At 48.9% G+C, this 20,257-nt stretch overlaps 1 protein-coding gene across 7 annotated transcripts in view; it reads left to right on the top strand.

The window, feature by feature from the left end:
• MROH7 (maestro heat like repeat family member 7) overlaps positions 1-20,257 on the top strand; it is a 53,668-nt gene that overhangs the window by 20,143 nt on the left and 13,268 nt on the right. For 4 of the 7 annotated variants that reach the window (XR_009493790.1, XM_024989274.2, XM_024989266.2 and 1 more), the window contains 13 exons: positions 2,576-2,667; positions 3,813-3,896; positions 4,789-4,868; positions 5,170-5,299; positions 7,347-7,442; positions 8,099-8,203; positions 8,416-8,551; positions 11,507-11,619; positions 12,024-12,200; positions 12,546-12,700; positions 15,097-15,235; positions 17,455-17,645; positions 18,834-18,971. Coding sequence is in view for 6 of the 7 variants with exons in the window: in XM_024989274.2 (XP_024845042.1) it covers positions 2,576-2,667; positions 3,813-3,896; positions 4,789-4,868; positions 5,170-5,299; positions 7,347-7,442; positions 8,099-8,203; positions 8,416-8,551; positions 11,507-11,619; positions 12,024-12,200; positions 12,546-12,700; positions 15,097-15,235; positions 17,455-17,645; positions 18,834-18,971 (1,636 nt within the window). In the remaining variant the exon portion in view is untranslated. 7 annotated transcript variants of the gene reach the window in all.

Below are 20,257 nucleotides of genomic sequence, written 5' to 3'. Positions count from 1 at the left end.
GTTAAAAATTTTTTAATTTTTAATTGGCCTATAGTTGACTAGTAATCGTATTCTTTATTCTGCTTGCTCTATATTTCTTTTTTTCTCCTTTTCTGGTTTTTGGGTTGCTTTTCCTCCCTCTTTTCTTCCTTATTTGTGTGGAACTTATATACTGTTTAAAGTCTGTTACTGATTCTCTAGAAGCTACAATGTGTATATTTAATTAATCACAACGTCCAAACTAGTCAATGCATTTATCTTCCTTCCAGATGATTTAAACATGTAAACCTCATTTAACACCTCCTTTCCCATTTATATGCTCTCCTGGTAATGTATGTTAATTTTATCTTTTCTTTACTCTATGAACACTATTATTTTATGCAGTTAACGTTCTTATATTTACCCAAATATTAACCTCTTTTTTTTTTTTCATTTGCTTATTGCATCTCAGACCTTCATCTGGGATTAATTTCCTTTTGGCTGAAGTACACCCTTTTGCTTTAGTGAGCTCTGCTGATGCAAACTCTTTCCATTTTTACTGAAAATGCCTCTATTTATCCATCATTCTTTTAAAAATTTGAAATAATAAAAAACTTGCAGAAAAGTTGAAAGTACAGTATAAAATGTTTTTCTGAATTGATAAGTTGCTAAATGATACCCTATCAATCTTGAATTTGCATGTGTTTCTTATAAAAAAGGATAAAAATTAACCATCAAAATCAGGAAATTAACACTGATACACTGCTACCATCCAATCCTTAGGCTCCATTCAAATGTAACCAATTGTCCCGGAAATACCCTTTATTAAAAAAGGATCCAGGTCAGAATCATTCATTGTACTTTTCTGTCTCATCTGTTTTGTTTCCCTCAGCCATCAGATCTTCCTTGACTGTCACGCCCTTGATATTTTGGAAGATCATAGGCCAGCTGTTTTATAAGATTTGCCTAATTTTGGGCTTGTCTGATGTTTTCTCATGATCGGATTCATGTCATGCATCTTTGGTGGGAATAGCATAGACATGATGCTGGGTTTTTCTCGCTGCATTCTATCTGGTGGTGTATGATTTTGATTTGTTCCATTACTGGTTCACTTTGATCACTTGAGTTCAATGGTTGCTGCCAAGGTTTTCCACTATAAAGTCATTATTTACCCCTTTGTCGTAAATATGCAAAAAATACTAGAGAGATCTTTTGAAACTATGTAAATATCCCATTTCTCATCAAACTTTTCAATTTAGTTATTTCTTTTTTTATATTAGCATGGACTTATCATTTCTTAGTTTACTTGATAGACTATATAATCTGTCGTTACCATCATTTATTGTGATACTGAAGCTTTCCCCTGTTTGACCAAGGAATACTCTTTGAGCAAGCTTTTACGTCTTTTTGACATATCCTCACAGTTTTTGGGCTTATTTCCTTGTTTTCTGGTACAAGATGTCTCAGATTCACCTGCACTTTCTCTGCCCGAGTCCTAGAATCACCTCATTCTCCTCTTTGTTCCCTTTAGTGGACAAAGGTGCTTAGAAGAAGCCAAGGTTTTAGTGCTAGCTGTATTCACTACCACTGAGATGTCTCTGCTTCCCACTGTTGACTCCATCCTCCAGTAGCCCCCGGAGGTTGGTGACCAAGATGTCCCTGAAGCTCCAGGGTCTCTCTCCTTGGGCTTCCCCTCACTGCCTTAAGTCAAGGACTCTATGGGCCCTGCTCAGCCAAGTGCCCACACCTGGACCAATCACTGTGGCTGGGGGCATGGGAATCTCTTACTGAGCAAGCATGGTTTCCAGATCCACCTTTATTCATTTTTGTGTTTATTGAAGTCTAGTTGATTTATAATATTATACTGATTTCAAGAATAAAGCCCATCCTTATTTGAAGAGGGGTGATGGGTGGGCCTTGTAGCTTCACCTACCTATATGAAATGAATAGCCCGCAGGGAACACAGAGGCTTTGCCACCAAAAGAAAGATGAGGAATTGTGGGGCTAACAAAATAGCAATTATCTATTAGGTTGGCTGAAAGATTCATTCAGGTTTTTTCGTAAGATGTTATGGGAAAAGCTGAATGAACTTTTGGCCAACCAATACTATAACAAGTAAGAGTTTAATTATAAAATGTGGTAACAACCAAGAGAAGAGAGCTGGATGATGCACGACAGGATCACAGTGGGCCCTCCGTTACTCTGAAGGTCAGGGGAGGCCGCTCTGAGGAGTGGCGGGCAAGCAGACCTTGTCCTCTACCTGGGCAAGGGGGTGTGAGAGCAGAGGCCCAGGTAGAGGAAAAGAGCTTGTGCAAAGGCCTGAGAGCAAAGCCTGCTGGGCCTGGAAGGAGGCCAGCGTGGTGGGAGCATGGTGAGTGAGGGGAGAGTAAGGGAAAATGAGCTGCGGAGGTGGGCAGGGGAGACTGACCCGGCAGGGCCTTGAAGGCGCTAATAAGGATGCGAGCCTTATGCTCTGGGACACGGGGTGCCCCTGAAGGGTTTTAGGGATAGGGGCCCAGTCTGGCTGCTGGGAAAGTAAGGCTTGGAGGAGCCCCATGGGGAAGGGGAGATGGGATTCTGCTGCACTGTATCTTTACCCTCCCTCTTCTTTCCTCAGTGGAACTGCGACATGCAGGAGCCTTCGATGAAGCAGGCTCATGCCTGGTGGAGGTGCCAGGGCAGAGAAATGATCGTGGCAAAATGGCTCTGGTATGCTTCCTGCCAAACCACCTCCCTGCCACCTATTTCCTGGGATGCCCTCTCCCTCCACCTCACACTCCACCCTCAGCATTTCTCTGCCAGACTCTTCTCTGCTCTGTGGCTTTATTAGTTTATCTTATTTCTTGTCAGTCTCTCGCACTGGGATTCATTCTCCATAAATCAGGGAGTTTTGTCTGTCTTATTCTCAGCAGTATTCCTAGAATCTAGAGCAGTGCCTGACACGTCCTAAGTGCTTGATAACAGTTTGTTTTTTTTTTTTTAAACAACTGAATGAATTGTGAAGGTCTCTAAAAGGGGAATGACCCTTTTCAGGACCCAGCCTGGGTCTTGGCCATGTAGCAGGCCTTGGGAGGCCAGAGAAAGCCAGCATCTTCATGATTTGGTGAGGGCCAGTGGAAGAAGACTGGACAGGCTGGTAGTGAGTGTAACACACGGAATGTGAGTGAGCCTAGTTGGCAGACAGCGTCTGGAGCAGGGCCCCTGCCCAGGCCAGGCCATACAACCTGTCTTCTGGCCAGGTGGAATGGGAAAGAACTTGTAGCATCTTTAAACCACCACACTGCCCATCAGATACACTTGTTTTGCTTTCTTTACTATATATTTTGTCTCTTTCATGTTTTTTTTCTTCTTCTACCTTAAGATAAAGAGAACTAATAGATTAATGGGACATTGGTTAATGTATTCCCTCTCCGGTAGCAGAATGCCGTAATCCGACTACTGGGTGTCCTTACAAAGGGTAGATGCTAGAAGGCCCTCACGAGGTATCACTAACGATGGCATTTCAACTTGAGGTGTTGGAACCCTTTCTGTCCCACCAGCTCCTGCCTCTTCTTCCTTAGTGGACAGGTGCTTTACAATCTGAACCTGATATCTGGTCTTCCCCCAAACCTGACCTCCAGGGATTATCCTCAACCTGCTGCCACCACCATCTTCTCAAATCTTTACCACCCTCCCCACCCCGAGTTCCCTTGCGGTTTCTCACGTCTCTTGAGCTGATGCTGGGGGCTGGCAGCTGGGGAGGAACAGGCAGCTTGACCGCAGGTGGCAGGTGCAAAGACGGGGTGTAAGGGCAGTCCCGGGGCTGGGCTCCGCGTGGCTCTCACCCTGTGGTTTCGCCCTCTACTGCCCCTGAGGTCGGGAGTGCCCTCAGCCTCCAGAAGAGCCAGAGTGTGCTGGACAAGGAAGAAGAGAAGAAGACCCTGATGAAGAAGATGATGGTGCGGAAGCAGCTTGCGGGTCTGTGGCATCAGGGTGGTGGGGGGCAGAAGTCCCAAGTCCACCCACTGATGAGGCGGGGTTGGGGTGGGGTGGGCAGAGGACATCAAGGCACAGATACTTGGGCCTGGGTCTCAGCTCCACCCTGAACTGCCCCCCGCCTACCTTGAGGGAGCTTGGCCAAGTCACTTCCTTTCTCTAAGACTCACTCTTAATATCTCACAAGTGACTGTGATAAAAAACCTGTGTCAATGGAGGACACAACCCAAAGGTTAGTTCCCTGTAAAATCTTAGGCCCCCGGGAGCAGTCATTATTATTTTATGTGTTATTTTCCCCCATAGTTCTTCTGATGGGGGAACTTCTGAAGGAACTTTCTTTTTCTCAGCTAAATGCAGTCACTTCTCAGTTATCCACCAGAGTGTCTGGGCTGGGATAGTCACTGAAGTTTCCAGAATTATATCAATAGTTAGCTATAAAGAGAGAAAAAAAATCCGTGCCTCTGATACTTTCATTTAATTAACATTAATTGAGCACCTACTGGGCGTTGGTGTTAGATCAAAAGTAAGAAGTAACCGGAATTCAACTGGACCACTTTCAAGGGTCATGCACGGTGTTTGGGGGCCAGTCCATGGTTTAGACTTCCCTACTACAGGGCTGCTGAAACAGTTCTTGCTGAGCCCTGCGTGTGTGTAGCAGGTCAGGCCCGTTCTGAAGGCCTTGAACTGGGGGCTCTGGACCGGGTTAGAGCAGTCAGCTGGCTCCCTCCACTGGAGCCCAGGCAGGGAGTGGAGCCGGCCCAGGCTGAAGAGTGGCCCCATTCCCTGAGTGGCTGCGGTGCTGGTGGTCTGTGGTGGCCTGCCCCCCTCGTTGATACCTCCATGTCCCCCATCCAGAAGCAGATCCAGGAGGAGCCGCTGGATTCTCTCATGAGTTCCGTCCGCCAGCAGGCCATGGAGACCCTGACCCAGCTGAGGTGACCTCGGCCCCTTTCCCAGCCCTCAGCCCCTTTCCCAACCCTCAGGCTCTGCCTATATCTTCAGAGGCCTCTCTGCTGTGCGTGGCCCTTTCCTAGTCCCAGGCCTTTTCCCTTCCCCTTGCCCAGGCCCTGCTGGGGCTATATGACTTGTACGCCACCACCATCCTCCTCCCTACCTCATTTTGCCCTTCTGTGGATCTGAATCTCAGCCCTTGTCCCAGCCCTGCACCCTTCACTTCCAGCCTCCAGCCTCAGGTGCCCCCTCACTCCATGCCCTCACTTTCTGTCTCTTCCCCAGTCATTCCCAGCCTGTCCTGGGTTTGCAGGAACGGTCGGAGCTGGTGAACACGTGCGTGAAGAGTGTGTTCTCCCTGCCTACCATTCAGGCCATGCAGGAGAAAGACCAGGCCAAGGCAGATGCCTTACAGGTGAGGCAGGGCCCTCCCAAGCAGGGCCTTGGGGCTGACTGGTGTCCTCAGAGGGAGGCACGTCCCTGGACTCCCAGCAGGGAGAGGAAGGGCATTATGAGAGGTAGATTGGAATCTTTGACCTCCTACTTGAGGAGCTTGGGCAATTCACCTCCCTTCTCCTGGCCCGAGCAGGCACTTAATAAATATTTGGTGAATGAGTGAGTCTGTGGAATAAAGGATCCCTCATCTGAAGCATTGTCTACTTTGGGCTCTGCCCCATGAGAAGGATGTTGGCAGATGTTGGCGTGGCTTAAGAGGTGGCCAGGATTAGGAAGAAAAGGCCTGAGGATTGGGCAAGTTTGGGTTGAGGCCTGGAAGTGGAACCTTAAGGGGCTCTCATGAGAACCTTCAACCCCCTGCAGGATGGTCCCTGGAAGAGTGATCAGAGGAGACCCTTCATGTGGAATGGGGTCAGTGGGGGAGGTTAGGGAGAGAGATTTCAGCTCTGGGTGAGGCACATGCATACATCCTTTTACCCAGCAAATTTTAACTAATACCTAATCCAGAAGTACAGGGCTGAGATACTGTAGGGCTGAGGGGCAGATTCTCAAAGTATCATGCAAATAAATGCAGAATTACAACAGTACTTGGTGCAAGCAAGAAGTACATGGTACTATTTTGAGCCTGAAATGGAGGGAACCTGACCGTGTTGGGGTTCAGAGGTCGTAATGCTAGAGGCGAGAGGTTTAGAAGAGTTAACTAGCTGAAGGGAGTGGCAGAAGGAAGAGCGTGAGAGGCCGAGGGAACGGCCTGTGCAGCAGCCTGAGGATGGAAAGAACATGATGACTGCAAGGATGATAAGGAGGCAGAGTGGCTGGAGTCCAGAGGGTGAGGTGAGAGAGCAGTTGGAGCCAGACTAGCCACAGCGTGATGGCTCTGAGTCTTGGAGGTGGTGCACTTGAGAGGAGACCCAAAGGGGAGGCAGGGATGGGTAGGAACAGAGCCTGCAGCCTTCTTGTAGTACCAGGCCAGGCCAGCAGAGGTCAGTGCTGCACGGTGATGGACTGCAGATGGGCAGGTAGGAGGAGGGAGTTGGTGAACAAGGCTTCCGTGGTGGTTGTGGTGTAAGCCTGGTGTGCTCAGACTCAGGAAGCCTGGACAGAGATGACCTGGAAGGAAGATGTGGAGATGATGGGAGGAAGAGAGGCAGGGAGAGAGGGCCTCAAAGACACCCCTTAGCCTTGTGTAGGTGTCATGCCTGCACCCTCCTAAGACAATTTCAGGACTGTGGTGTGACTGGGGAAGGAACAAACAACTGGGGAGGAGAGAGCTGACTCCTGGAAGGGGCAACTTAGAAAATCTATTTGGATCTAGGAGTGGTAATTTTAAAAAGAATCAGAACACTTCCTTGGAGACAGTAACACAAGTAGGGCTGGTTGTCCATTGATCTAGCCCTCATGGTTCTTGAGCATTTTCCCACCCATCTTCTCATGTTCCTCACGAATTGAAACTTTGGTTTTATGACCTTGGACAAGTGTCTCTTCCCAGTGAGTTCCCAATGCAGAGGGCTGGGGTTCAATCCCTGCTTGGGGAACTAGATCCCACATGCTGCAACTAAAGAAATAAAGATCCCGCATGCCACAGCTAAGACCAGGCACGGCCAAATAAATAAATAGTTTTTAAAGAACATCTCCTCATTTGCACAATGAGAAAAACACTTTGAGGACAAAGTGATAGGGTTGTGCCAGTCATGAGGCAATCACCTGGCCTGTGGTAGATTCTCTGTAATTCTCAGTAGATTCTTCCTGGGCCTCTGCTTCTTGCCCTTGTAAGCTAAGAAGTTCACGGATAATAATTACCAGTTTCTCCATAAAGAACCTGTAACCCATGGAGGGGAAGCCAGTTGCCCAATATCACACGTCAAGGTTAGTCTCACATGGTGGGACCAGAAAGCAGCATTCTTGGGCTTGAGTACAAGCCCTCCCCTGACCCACATCAGGAATTGCCCAGGGTTGGGGTCTGCCCCAGAGGCTCCCTAGTGACTCGGTCCTCTTCCTGTTCACAGATACTTTACTGTCAGACCTTGGATGCCCTGCAGACACTTCTCAATGCCCTCTTTGTTGAGGACCCCACTCCTGCAGGGCTGAAGAGCATCTTGGAGGTGTGGGGGCAGGGAGGAGAAGAAGGGTGGAGGAGGATGGGGAATCAACTCAAGAGAACTGGGGCTGGGGGTCTGGACCCAGAAAGAGTGATTTGACTTCAGGATGTAATCTTGTGCCAGATTTCTGCTTCCCTGCCCCTCTCACTAGAGAAGGAAATGGCAACCCACTCCAGTGTTATTGCCTAGAGAATCCCAGGGATGGGGGAGCCTGGTGGGCTGCCGTCTATGGGGTTGCACATAGTCAGACACGACTGAAGAGACTTAGCAGCAGCAGCAAGCCCCTCTCACAGGTCGTGTCCCAAACTCCTTCTTCACCCTCTCCCTCTCCCCCATACTCCTGCGACTCCTGCGATAGCTGCCCCCATATCCTTGCTTTCTAAATTCTTGTCCTTATGTCTCTCTCCTATCTTCAAGACTCTCCACCTTTCTTCTCTCTCCCATTGACTTCTGTCCTCCCTCTGGTCTTCCAGTTCTGTCCTCAGCTTCTGGACCCCATGTGTCCCTATGCTCTAAGAAGAGGAGGAGGGCTGTGGTGGGTTGCCTTGATGCTCTTCCTCAGAAGCTTCCTGATAATTGGTGAAGGCTGGCCTGCCCATCCAGTGGGGCAGAGGCTAGCATCCGGCTCATAGCTCTGAGTCTTACCCTTCTCCCCACAGCCTCTGGGGCCCTGGATGAACTCTGGGAAGGCCCACGAGAGAGCACGGGCTGTGAAAAGCAATGTCTCTGTGTTGAACCACGCACTTCTGACCCCGCCTTTCCTTGTGAGTGGCTCTGGGAGTGGGGAGGGGAGGACTGCTAGGGAGAATGTTCTCGGCTCTGAGGGAGCCCATGCATCTGCCCAGACATTCCTAGGTGGTCCTCACTCCTCAGAGGATTCAGCTCTCCAGGCCAGGCCATCTAGCTCTGTTCACCATTTACTGTATAGCATTATTGAACCTATAAGTCTCAATCCCTAAGATTATGACACAAACAGATGTCCTCGGGATTCCCGGCACTGGGGCTTCTTCTGGGGAGGCTCATCATTCGCATCGGGGATCCTGATGAGGAGATTGGCCGTGAGGCTCTGGACGGCATTACCATCCTCTACACCATCTTGGAGCTTCAAAAACGTAAGCCCTTTGGAGTGCGTCTAACACAAGGCTTTTGAGCAGGTACTCAGCCTAGGAATTGAGTGGACCCTTGGCAACAAGGCACTGGTGGGAGATGGACAAGACCAACGCAAAGTTCAAAGGGGTCTGGAAATTAGCGTGAAGTTTAGTCCCCACAGAACTAGGAGACAGAGGTGACAAACACATTTTGATTTAAGCAATGCTTCTATACAAGCCTCTTCTTTTCCTTCCTGGTTTAGTTTGTGATTCTCATCTTCACACTCCCATGCCACCACGTGCAGCCAGGAATGATAGCCCCAGTGTCCTGGGTTTCGGTCTGTCTCCCCTGTTAGTCTATAGTTCATTTGAGTCTGTGTCTCCTTCACCATGGTGTGCCCAAGATCCCGCCCTGGGCCTGGCACACGGTGGGTGCTCAGTGAACATGTATCAGATGAGTAAACAAAGAACAGGTCCTGTCTTGGAATCTGGAGTGGCTAAAACCTGTAGGTGGGAGAACATCTCTGAAACAGCTGTGGGAAGAGAGTGATATGGTAAGGGCTGACACAGAAACCCAGCTGGCACTCACTGCCCCTAGAGGCGTGCACTATTGACTGTTACTTGCCTCCCCCTTTCCCCAGAGTCCCAGCTCTGCTCCAAACCAAGGGACCTTGGCCCATTGTTTAAAGTCCTCTGGCTCTGGAAGCAGAGTGACCTGGTGGGTACCAGACCTAGCTCTGGCCCTTCCTGGCTGTACAAATTCAGGCAAGTACTTTTCTTGTTGAGGCCTGGGTTTCCTCATTTGTAAAAAGGACACAGTAGGATGCAAACCACAGGCTTTTTGGAAGATTAAATGAGATCATATGTGTAAAATGACCAGCTCATTCCACACATTATGGGCCATCCCTCCCCATCTTATTAGTTTCAGTCTTTTGGGATCTATATGGTATCCCTTCTCTTCTTGTTCTCTAGCATCTGGGGCAAAGATTTAGTCCCTAGGAGACTTCCCCTTCTGCCCAAGAGCCACGTATATCTTCTGAGTGATGGATAAAGGTGATATAAGTCATGTTAATGTTCAGTCTTGGGGACAGGAATAGTATACACTCAATTGGTATTGCCAGATTTAGCAAATAAAAATATAGGACACTCAGTTAAATACAAATTTCAGAAAAACAGTAAATACCTTTTGGTATATTTAAGACATACTTTTGCTAAAATTACTGGTTTATCGGAAATTCAGATTTAACTGGGTATTTTGTATTTTATGTGGTGACTCTAAGGACAAATTCCCACTGTTAGAGTCTCAAGGAGTGATTTATCCAGGCCTCTGGACTGTAGGAAGCAGCAAAGCTAGGATCTGAACCTTGGTCTGCTTGATGCTAGGCCCCCCAGTTAGTGCTAGTGATAAAGAACCCACCTGCCAACACAGGAGATACAGGAGATATGGGTTCAGTCTCTAGGTCTGGAAGAACTCCTGGAGGGAGGGCGTGACAATCCACTCCAATATTCCTGCCTGGAGAATCCCATGGACAGAAGAGCCTGATGGGCTACGTCCATGAGATCACAAAGAATTGGACATGACTGAAGCGATTTAGCCTGATACCAAGCTCTGATATCAGGCCTCAAGCTCCTTCCTTTTGCAGACAACCTGCTTGCTTGGTCTGTATGCTATTCTGCCTCAATGACCCTTCCTCATGCCCATGTCTTGTATCTTGTACATGCTGAGGAATCCAGGTAGGACCACCATAAGACTCGGGAAATGTGCCTAAAATGTGTTTCCTTCAGCAGAAAATAAGGATCTCCCATTTGCAGGTATTATTCTAGGCACTGGGGACACAGAAGGGAAAAAAAATGTTAATTCAGTAGTCCTCCTGTTGAGCTTATCTTCTTGTTGTCAGAACACAATGAACAAAATAAACAAGTAATATATATAGTAAGTCAGATGATGATGAGTATCGAAGAAAGCAGAAAAAAATAGAAAAGGGAGGTTGGGAATACCAGCGGTAAGGCAATTGCAGTTTAAAAAGAGGTGTGGCCACACACCCAGCAAAAGTGGTAGAGAAAATTCACTGGCGAGATGTGAAGCCACTGAACTCTCACACACTGCTGGTGGGAGCATAACTGGGCCCCACCGTGGAGAACTCTTGGCGATATCCTCTAAGGCAGAACTTCTACCCACCTTGGGACACGATTTCACTTTTAGCTTGTTGCTGCTGCTGTTGTTTAGTTGCTAGGTCGTGTCTGACCCTTTTGAGACCCGGTGGACTGTAGCCCGCCAGGCTCCTCTGTCCGTGGGATTTCCCAGGCAAGAATGCTGGGGTGTATTGCCCTTTCCTTCTCCAGGGGATCTTCCCGACCCAGGGATTGAACCCATGTCTTCTGTATTGGCAGGTGGAATCTTTACTACTGAGCCACCTGGGAAGCCTCTGCTTCTAGCTACATGCCTACAAAAGGCATGGACTAGATATAATAGAACATTCATATCAATACTATGTATGATAGCTGGAAACAACCCAAATATCTATCTGAAGTAGAACAGTAGACCAGTAAATGGTAGTATATTCATACTGTGTAAAGTTGTACAGCACTGGGAATGAATGAACCCACGCGGCTTGCAACAATGTGGGTGAATCTCACCCACATAAATGTTGAGTGAAAGCAAGACATAAAGGATAACATAGAGAAGGAGTCCATTTATATGATGTCCAACAGCAAGGAGCTCTAATCTGTGGATTTAGAAGTCAGAATAGGAGTGGGGGAGGGGGATTACGGCCTGAAACAGGGGCATGGGAGGGCCTTCTGGGGTTGTTGACTGTGTTTTGTTTCTTGACTTGGGTGAGAGCTACCTGGATGTGCTCATCAAGAAGATTTATCATGCTGGTTACCTATGATTTATGCACATTTGACATCCATGTTTAGCAAAAAGTTAAGAAACAAAATAGGTAGTTAGGTCTCACTGAAAAGGTTCTTGTTTTGCAGGAGCCAGAGATAAGGAAGAGACCAATAAGAAGGAGCTGTATGAGAGCAACAAGCGTTTCCTGGGGCCCTACAACCCTGTCAGCCCATGCCAGAATATTCTTCGTGTGATTGCGGTGACCACCTGCTACCCACTAGCCCTGGGCCTTCCTGGGGGATGGGGACGAGGGAGGAAGGGCAGCACCAGCCTTCTCCAGTGCCGCCTCCTCTCCTTCCAGCCCTCCAGGCTCAATCGCTTTTATATTCCTTTACATGCCTTCCTCAACCACATAGGTCCATCCTGTGGGCTCCCCACCCCTCTGGTCTGTGCCATAGTATGTGGCACCCAGTTCTGAGGGGGCAGGGGTCATGTCACCCCCTCTTTTTGTCACAGTTCATCAAAGGGTTTGACACTCAATGATTAACCAAGTATGTGGTCCCTTTGCTGACCTCTGCCCATGTCTGGCGGCATTTGTGCATTGATGCAGGTCTCACCCCGGGTCTGCCCACGTGTGTCAGGATCTCTCTGCCTTTGTTTCAGGAATTCGGAGATTTCCTGGGGCCCCAGCAGGTAAAGGACCTGCTGCTAGCAGCCTTGGAAGGGCTGAAAGGTGGCTCTGAGGCTCGGGAGAAGGACTTGGGGGAGATGATGCAGCTAGCCTCAGAGGTCACACTCAGCTCGGTGCTGGAGTGGTACCGACACAGGGCGCTGGAGGTGGTAAGGCCCCCTGGGGGCAGGGGCTGGGCTGGGAGACCCCACAGGGCTCGCTAATCCTGCAGGTATGGCTGGGTGGGTGGTGAATGAATTCTAGATGCTCTCAACTTGCTTATCAGCCCCCAAGAGCTCAACTGTCTGGTGAGGGGTGCGGGAGGGCAGTGAAGACAAGCTGTCTCCAGGGAAGGGGCAGGCGCTCTGCCTGCCTGTCTCCCCACTTCTCCCCTCTGTGCCCTCCTCTTCCTCATCGCCCTCTTCTCCCTCCTCCCATCTCCCTGCTCCCGTATCCCGCCTTGGCTTCTCCGCTTGGCCCTCTGCCTGCTCCCTGGTGGTCTGGCTGTGCCCCAGATCCCAGAAATCATGCATGGCATCTATGCGCACCTGAGCCACATCCAGGAGCCGCGGGCCCGCGAGGTGGCTCTGCTGCCCGTCTCTCTCCTGGCCAGCTCCTTCATGACCGAGGTCGTCGTCGCCCTGCTCATGTGTCCCCTCCCACTGGACAGGTACCAAGTGATGGGTGCTTCCAGCCACTGCCTCTCAGAGAGTTGATACAGCCCCCTATTCCGGGACTGGGAATCCCTCCTTCTACCCAGGGGAGTCCCTCGCCCTCCCAGTGGTCCCTCTTCCATGATCTATGTTGCTTATGACAACCCTAAGCCCTTCCTGCCAGGTGTCTGTGCTGCACATTTATTTGTTCTCTCACAAGTATAATAACCCCATTCTACAGATAAGGAAACTGAGGCTTATGGAAAGTTTCTAGCCTTAGGAACCTACTGAATAAGCAGCAGAATGAGGACCTAAACTCAGATCTGACCAACCCCAAGCCCAGAGCTCTTCAATGATGCCATGGGAAAAAGAACTGAATGTTGTTCCTAACTCTGCCTCCAGATGCTGTGTGGTCTTGGGTAGCTTTGTTGCCCTCTCTGGGCTTCAGTTTTTCCCCATATGTAAAAGGAGAAAATAACACCCACATTCTCACTCCGAATGGGTGGGCATGATCAGTAAAGCAGCCGGTCATGCTGAGTGCATGCCCTGTGCTCCATGTTGTCAGCCTTCAGGGAGCTCTGGTCTGATGGCAGAGGGGACTGTGGCCAGATGGTGATCAGCTTGTGGGCAAGAGAGACAAATCTGGCTGCTCCAGGCTCCTGGCCCAGGAAATGCTCCCACACCTCTGAATGAAAACAAGGCAGAAGTGTGTGATCCACGTCTTAAGGCAGTTGGTTGAGAGTGAATGGAAAAGAATTATGCAGAACTGTGCAAGTGGGGTGCACTTCTAACCAGGAGACCTGGTGTCATTCACAGAAACCAGGGAGAGCAGTGCAGGAGGGACACACTCCCATCTCCCACCCGGAAGAATTTAACCCTTTCTGGCTTCACTGCAAGCCAGGGAATTTTCTTCTTAGAGCCACTAAACATTCAGACTCAAGACTGCCAGGACCACATCTGACTTCAGTTACTTCAGGAGGATGTAGGACAGGGCGGTATCCTTACAGCAGCCTGTGCAGGAGGATTAGACAGAGCTGGGATGAGATTTAAGGAGGCCTCGCTCGCAAATGCCACTCCTGTGCATGCCTGAGAGTGAGGACCTCCTTAAATGTAGTGCCCTGGATGCCTCACTTTCCTCATCCTAGTATTGGCCCTGGGCCTCCCAGTTGAAAGATGTAGGTGCTACCCTGGCTTAAGTGGCTTGGGCTTTAAAGGAACTCGAGTCTCTTATAATGACTCTGTGGACTTTGCCTCCCAGATTCTCACAGGGACAAGCCCAGTCACAAGAGTCGCTGCACCCTGAGAAGCTCAGTGCCGCAGCGTCCCCAGTGGTCCTTAGAGTTCATTTGCAGTTCTTTTTCACCCAGACACAATTTACCAATTGGGTCATTTTTACCATAAGCAATGTTGCCTAGCAACATAGTTGACATACTATCTTTATCAAGTTTCCAGGGGAACAGAGCTGGAAAGTTAATGGAAGGTTCAACTCTTAACCAGATTGCGGGGTGGGGGTGGTGGTGGAAGGTGTTTGTTAACCCTTTAATGCCCTGGGCTGTCAGCACTTTTCACCTCCCCAGGATAGAACCTATAGCCTGGTGCGGGTTAATCCAGATGCTTTTCCCTGACTGGTATACCACCTTCTTTTTTGTTTTAATTTTTTTGTTATTTTTTTTTTTTATTTTTGGCTGCACTGGGTCTTCGTTGCTGCTCCCAGGCTTTCTCTAGTTGTGGTGAGCGGGGCTACTCTCTAGTTCTGGCACACGGACTTAGTTGCCTTGCGGCATGCAGCATCTTCCCAAAACGCAAGGATCAAACCCATGTCCCCTGCATTGGCAGGCGGATTCTTAACCACTGGACCATCAGGGAAGTCCCTGGTGTATAGCTTTCTAAGGGTCAGGAGTGGGAGCTCCTTGATGTTATGTGACAAATGCAAGACCCAGGCCCCAAAGGGCCCCTAGGCATGGAGGAACAGGAACAGGCATTGGAGTCATCAGACCTGGTCACTTCTGGACTCTGTAGCTCATTAGCTGTGTAGTCTTGGATCGGTGATTTTACCTCTCTGAGCCTTCACTCTGCATCTGTAAAATGAGACTGACAATCCACTGTGAGGGGCCCTGTAAGAACTCAGTGACCCTGAGTTTCTTGAATATCTTGCTCATGTCTGCTGGCAGATAGCAGATGCTCGATATTTGCTGAAGTCATAACTTGTATGCAAAACACCTGGCAAAGTACCTGAGTAGGGCTTTTGATCATTGTTAGCCCCAGGCTTCTTAGATTATTCAAGAAATTTTTCGGCACACTCATGGATGCGATTTCAAAGGCATCTTCCCTTCTCCCTCCCAAAATAATTCGGCGGCAGGGTTGGCCCCACTGCCCTTGTCCCCACTAACCGTCCCTACTCTTGGCCTGTCAGCAATGGAGCAGAGATGTGGAGACAGCTAATACTGCGCAAGCCCAGCTGTGACGTCCGAGACCTCCTGGACCTGCTCCTGACCAGCCTGAAGGAGAAGCCCGTGACCAAGAAGGGCCGGGCCTCCATCGTGCCCCTGGCGGTGAGGAGCTCTCCTCCTGCCCACTTCCTCCCCTGCCCAGCAGCCCCATCACTGCCCCAACACGTCCTCCTCCTGCTCTCGCTGAGCTCTGCACACCCATCTTCTACTGCCTGGCTCTGCCCGGAGCTAAGTGGGTGGCCTTGAGCAAGTCTGTCCCCGGGCTCTTGTTTGTGATCCACCAGACCACCAGCAGCACCATCCTGCTGCTACTTACAGTGACCATGGCAGCCTGGAATAGTGGGCACTGAATGACCTGGGACTCACACACCTTAGGCTGAGAACTGGCCTTGCTCTGTTACTATTTTGTAACCTGAGCAAGTTACTTCACCTCTCTGAGGCTCAGTCTCTGCATCTGTAAATAGAAATAATACCTACCTTGTATGGCAGTTATGAAAATTAAACGAGGTAACTCATTTATTCTTTTTAGAGACATAAAATGTCTAAGCGCATCTGCTGCCACTCTCAGAGGTTGGCCCTGGGAACACGGAGGCAACGGGCTCTGATGTGGGAAGGGCGCTGAGTGGACAGACAGATTTCTCTCTGGCTCTGTCACCACCACCCTGGTCCTAGCCAGCTGGATAATACCCCATTCACCTCCCTGCTTCCACTCCAGCCCTTCCAATCTGTATCACAGCTAAGAAAATCTTTGAGAAGTGCACATCTGCTCTTCTCAACTCTCTCTATGGCTTCCCATTGCCCTTGAGGATAACACAGAGCTCCTGCTGGTGCTGCTAGGCCCCGCAACCCTCGCTGGCCTCACTATACTGTGTGCTCCTCTTGCTTGCATGGCTCCAACCTCGTTATTCTTTGTCAGGTCTTAATCACTGTGCTATCTTCTGTCACAGGGCCTTTGCACACGCTGTTTTATCTACCTAGATTTCTGTCCGCCAAGTTAGCTTCTTCTCATCCCTTATTTCTTAAGCTATCCACCTCCTCAGGGAAGCCCTCTCTGACCAGATCAAATCTGTGCATACTATATTTTCTTTCCCAGGTGGTTCAGTGGTAAAGAATCTGCCTACCAATGTAGGAGATGTGGGTTCAATCCCTGGGTCAGGAAGATCCCCTGGAGAAGGAAATGGCAACCTATTCCAGTATTCTTGCCTGGGAAATCCCATGGACAGAAGAGCCTGGTGGGCTATAGTCCACTGGGTCACAAAGAGCTGGACATGACTGAGTGACTAAGCACATACACATCACATACTTTATCTTGGAAGAGTTCACCCCAGTTGTGATCTAACAATAGTGTGTGTGTATAGAGTGGGTCATTTGATTAATCTATGAGATGCCTGAATTCAGCGCATACAGTAGACCCTCAAAAATTTTTTTTGTTGGGTTGATTTATTTATTCAACAAACATTAAGCACCTACTATGTACCAGGCATACTCAGCAGTTTCTGGGGATTCAGCAGAGAGCAAGACAATCTGGTAGAGGAAAGCCAATGAACAGAGACATGGTGGATAGAGGAGCGGGTGGTATTATCCCTTAACACAGGAAGATACTGATGCTCAGAGACATTCCATGTCTCATCTAAGGTCACACAGCTACTGAGTGGTGGTGCCAGGACTAAAACTCAGATCTCCTGCCCCTGAATCCCATACTTTACCTCTGGATCTCTCTGCCTCTCTCCCCCAGCACTGAGTTCTATGACTAGGACACCAGTGCCCATTCCATCCTTGGTTTGGGCATCACACACTCCTCTGATTACTATGTTGGCATATTCTCAAGTCACTCAGAGGAGACAGTGAGGGAAGTCTAGTTTTAACAGCCGCCAACAAAGAGGCAACTGATACCCCACCTCACCGACCAGGCACTGATGTTATGAACCAGTAAGAGGCAGGGCTCCTGTAATCTGAAAACCTGGGTTCAAGCCTCAGCTCTGCCCCGAGGGGCTGGGTATCCTTGCAAGTCCCTTCACACCTCTGATCTTGTCTCCTGCCCTGCACAGTGGGGTCAAGACTCTACCTCATAAATGTGGGAAGAAATCCTTCCACCATGATTCTTTCAGGGCTGTGTCAACAGCAAAGGGTCGCTGTGATTGTTCTGGGGCAGGGCTCACCCAGAGGCCCTGGATGCAGTGGTGGGGGATCTGGTCTTGCCCATGTAGGGCCAGAGAAGAGCAAAGATCGAGGACCAGCCTCCTAGAGAATCAGCCCAGGCCCAGTCAGGAGTGCTGGGATGGTGGGTGGCGACGTCTCACCAGCTTCCCCTCCACCTCCAGGCAGCCAGCGGCCTGTGTGAGCTCCTGTCCGTCAACAGCTGCATGGGCCGTGTGAGGCGCATCTATCCACAGCTGCTCCTGGCCCTGCTCATTCAGGTCCATTACCACATTGGCCTCAGCCTGCCCGGCCGCGTGGCTTCCCGCAAGGATGCCAAGAAAGATGCCCAGACCCCTGGCTTCATCCCTGTACGGTATGTTCCTGCTGTCCCCGGCAGAGGGACAGCCACCAGCAAGGCTGTTATGAAAGTCTTTAGGGCAATTGATTGGTAGAAATTAGCTCTGCAGCTACAAAAGAAAACAGAAGTGCACTTTTATGAGACAGAGCCAGTCGTGTTCAAGAGCTATTTGTGAACATCTGCTGTACATGTTCTCTGCTTAGGGCTGGATGGCAAGAAGGAATCAGCCTTCTCCAAGGAGATCACCATTTCATTTTTTCTCTTCCCTCCCTAGAGATATGATTTGTATTAGATTTATAACCAAGGCTGAACTATTTGATTTTCATTTGTTAATTGGAACAGTTAATATAGGCGCATGAGTAAAAATCTTCAAAGACGGTAAAACAGTCTCTGTTCCTCTCTCTACCCCAGTTTTCTTTCATAAGAACTGGGTTCTTTCCTGCCCTTCGGTCGGGGTTGATGCAGAGCTAAGCCAATGTGTTTTCATTCTCTGCTTTCACACCCGTGGTAGTGAACCTTACACAGTTACATATTTCTGCTTTTATTATATACTGTGTCTTTGAGATCATCACACACAGAGCTGCCTCATTATTTTTAACAGCCGCATAATATCCCTCTGTGTAGGTTATAATCTACCACCATTCACTTAACCAGGATCCTCTCGATTTAGGTGCTTCACAGTCTTTTACAAGCAACGCTGCCATGAGTGAGGCTGTTTATATGTCTTGATATTTACGTGTGACTGTACACATAGGATGAATTCCGGAAAGTAGAATGGGTGCATTAAAAGGTTTCTGTGTTTAACCATTATGATGGAACAGGAAGATATGGTGGGAAAAGTTCTTGATCAGTGAGTGAAAGGAGATGAAGTACCTCCTAAAGCACCCAGCTTGCCAGTAGTATATGACACTTCATTTCCCCACAACTTTGCCATCACAGTCTCATCTTTGCCAATCTGAAAGTTGAAAAAAAAAATGTTTTTTTGCTGTAATTTTAGATTGCATTTATCTTACTATGAATGTGGTTGAGTTTAAATGCCATTTCTATTTCCTTTTCTGTGAGCAACTGTTCTTGTTCTTTGCCTAATTGTATACAGGACTTTTGGGAATTTTTCTTATTTATTTGTAAGAGCTCTTTATATATTAAGGTCTGGCTTGCTGGGAGTAGGGTGACATGAGATCTCAGCCCCCCTTGTCTTGGCAGCTGGGTGGTCAAAGTGGTGAAAACCCTGCTGCTGAAGATGGGCTGCTCATATGAGGCTAACTTTCTGGAGGAGCAAGGTGGCTGGGAGCTTATGGGGCAGGCAGAGAACCACCACCGTGGAGTGTCCCTGCTGGCCAGGTGAGGACCCCGGGGCAGGGGTCAGAGGGAGGGAAGAGACCTCAGTGTCTTCAGATGGACTTGGGTTTGCATCTCTTTCTGGGCAAGACCCTTCCCTTGCTCTCTCACCTATTCTCTAAGATCGGCAGAGTATTGTCTCCATCAGCAGGACGACAATACAAATGTGAAAGGTGACATATGCTCTACAAACTGTGGTTGTAACAGTACCTGGCATTGTGGAGCTACTTGGGTTATTTATAAAGCACCTTTCTCACCACATTATTAATTTAATTCCCATGCTAATACAGAAATGATGGTCTAGCCGAGCAGTTTAGAGTGTAGTCTGAGAGCAGGTCTGCCTGCTTCTGAATCCCAGCTTACCATTTCCCAGCTGTGTGACCTAGGGCAAAGTTCCTTTCCTTCTCTGTGTCTCAGTTTTCCCACCAGCAGTATAATAACAGGACTCACCTCTGAGATTTGGGGTGAGGATTAAAATACTTTGAACAGCCTCTGCATATAGTAAGAGTTCAACGCATTTGCTTCTGTTATCATTATGCTGACTTGTGGGGCAAGGATTATTAATGCACATTTTGCAGGGGAGGGTGCCAAGTTTCAGAGAGGGATAGTTATCCACTAAAGGTACACACAGCCTGGAAGTGGCAAGGCCAGGAAATACCCCTCTGACCAGGATCAGGGCTCTTCCCCTCAGCCACACACAGCCTCCTTAGGGAAAGGAGATAGGGGGCTGCAGCAGCAGCAGCAGCACCTTGATTTCACTAATGTGGTTCCTGCAGGAAGATCCTGCTTCTTAGCCGTAGACCCTGAGTGTCAAGGGTGGTGCTGTCCTCTTGGGTCTCAAGATACAACTGTATTTATTGGGCACTTGCATGCTCCAGGCACCTTGCAAAGAGCCATCTATTCACAGACTATTCCATTTAATGCTCACCATGACTGACTGAGTGCAGGAGGAGAAGAGGGTGACAGAGAATAAGATGGTTGGATGACATCATCAAATCAACAGACATGAGTCCGAGCAAACTCTTGGAGATGGTGAAGGACAGGGAAGCCTGGTGTGCGGCAGTCCATAGGGTCGCAAACAGTCAGACATGACTTAGTGACTGAACAACAACAGCAGCAATGACTGATGGATTAACACTATTACTTTCTCAGAGTTACCCAAAAGGACTCTGAGGCCCAGAGAAGTTAGGTGATTTGCCCAAAGTGACACAGCTAGTGGTAACAGAATTTGAACCCAGGCTATCTTATTCTAGATTCTATGCATGGCTGATACACTTTTCTGGATTCAT

Source organism: Bos taurus, chromosome 3 (genome assembly GCF_002263795.3).
Source record: "Bos taurus isolate L1 Dominette 01449 registration number 42190680 breed Hereford chromosome 3, ARS-UCD2.0, whole genome shotgun sequence".
NCBI classification, from domain to species: domain Eukaryota; kingdom Metazoa; phylum Chordata; class Mammalia; order Artiodactyla; family Bovidae; genus Bos; species Bos taurus.
This window is presented reverse-complemented; position numbering and strand designations above follow the sequence as displayed.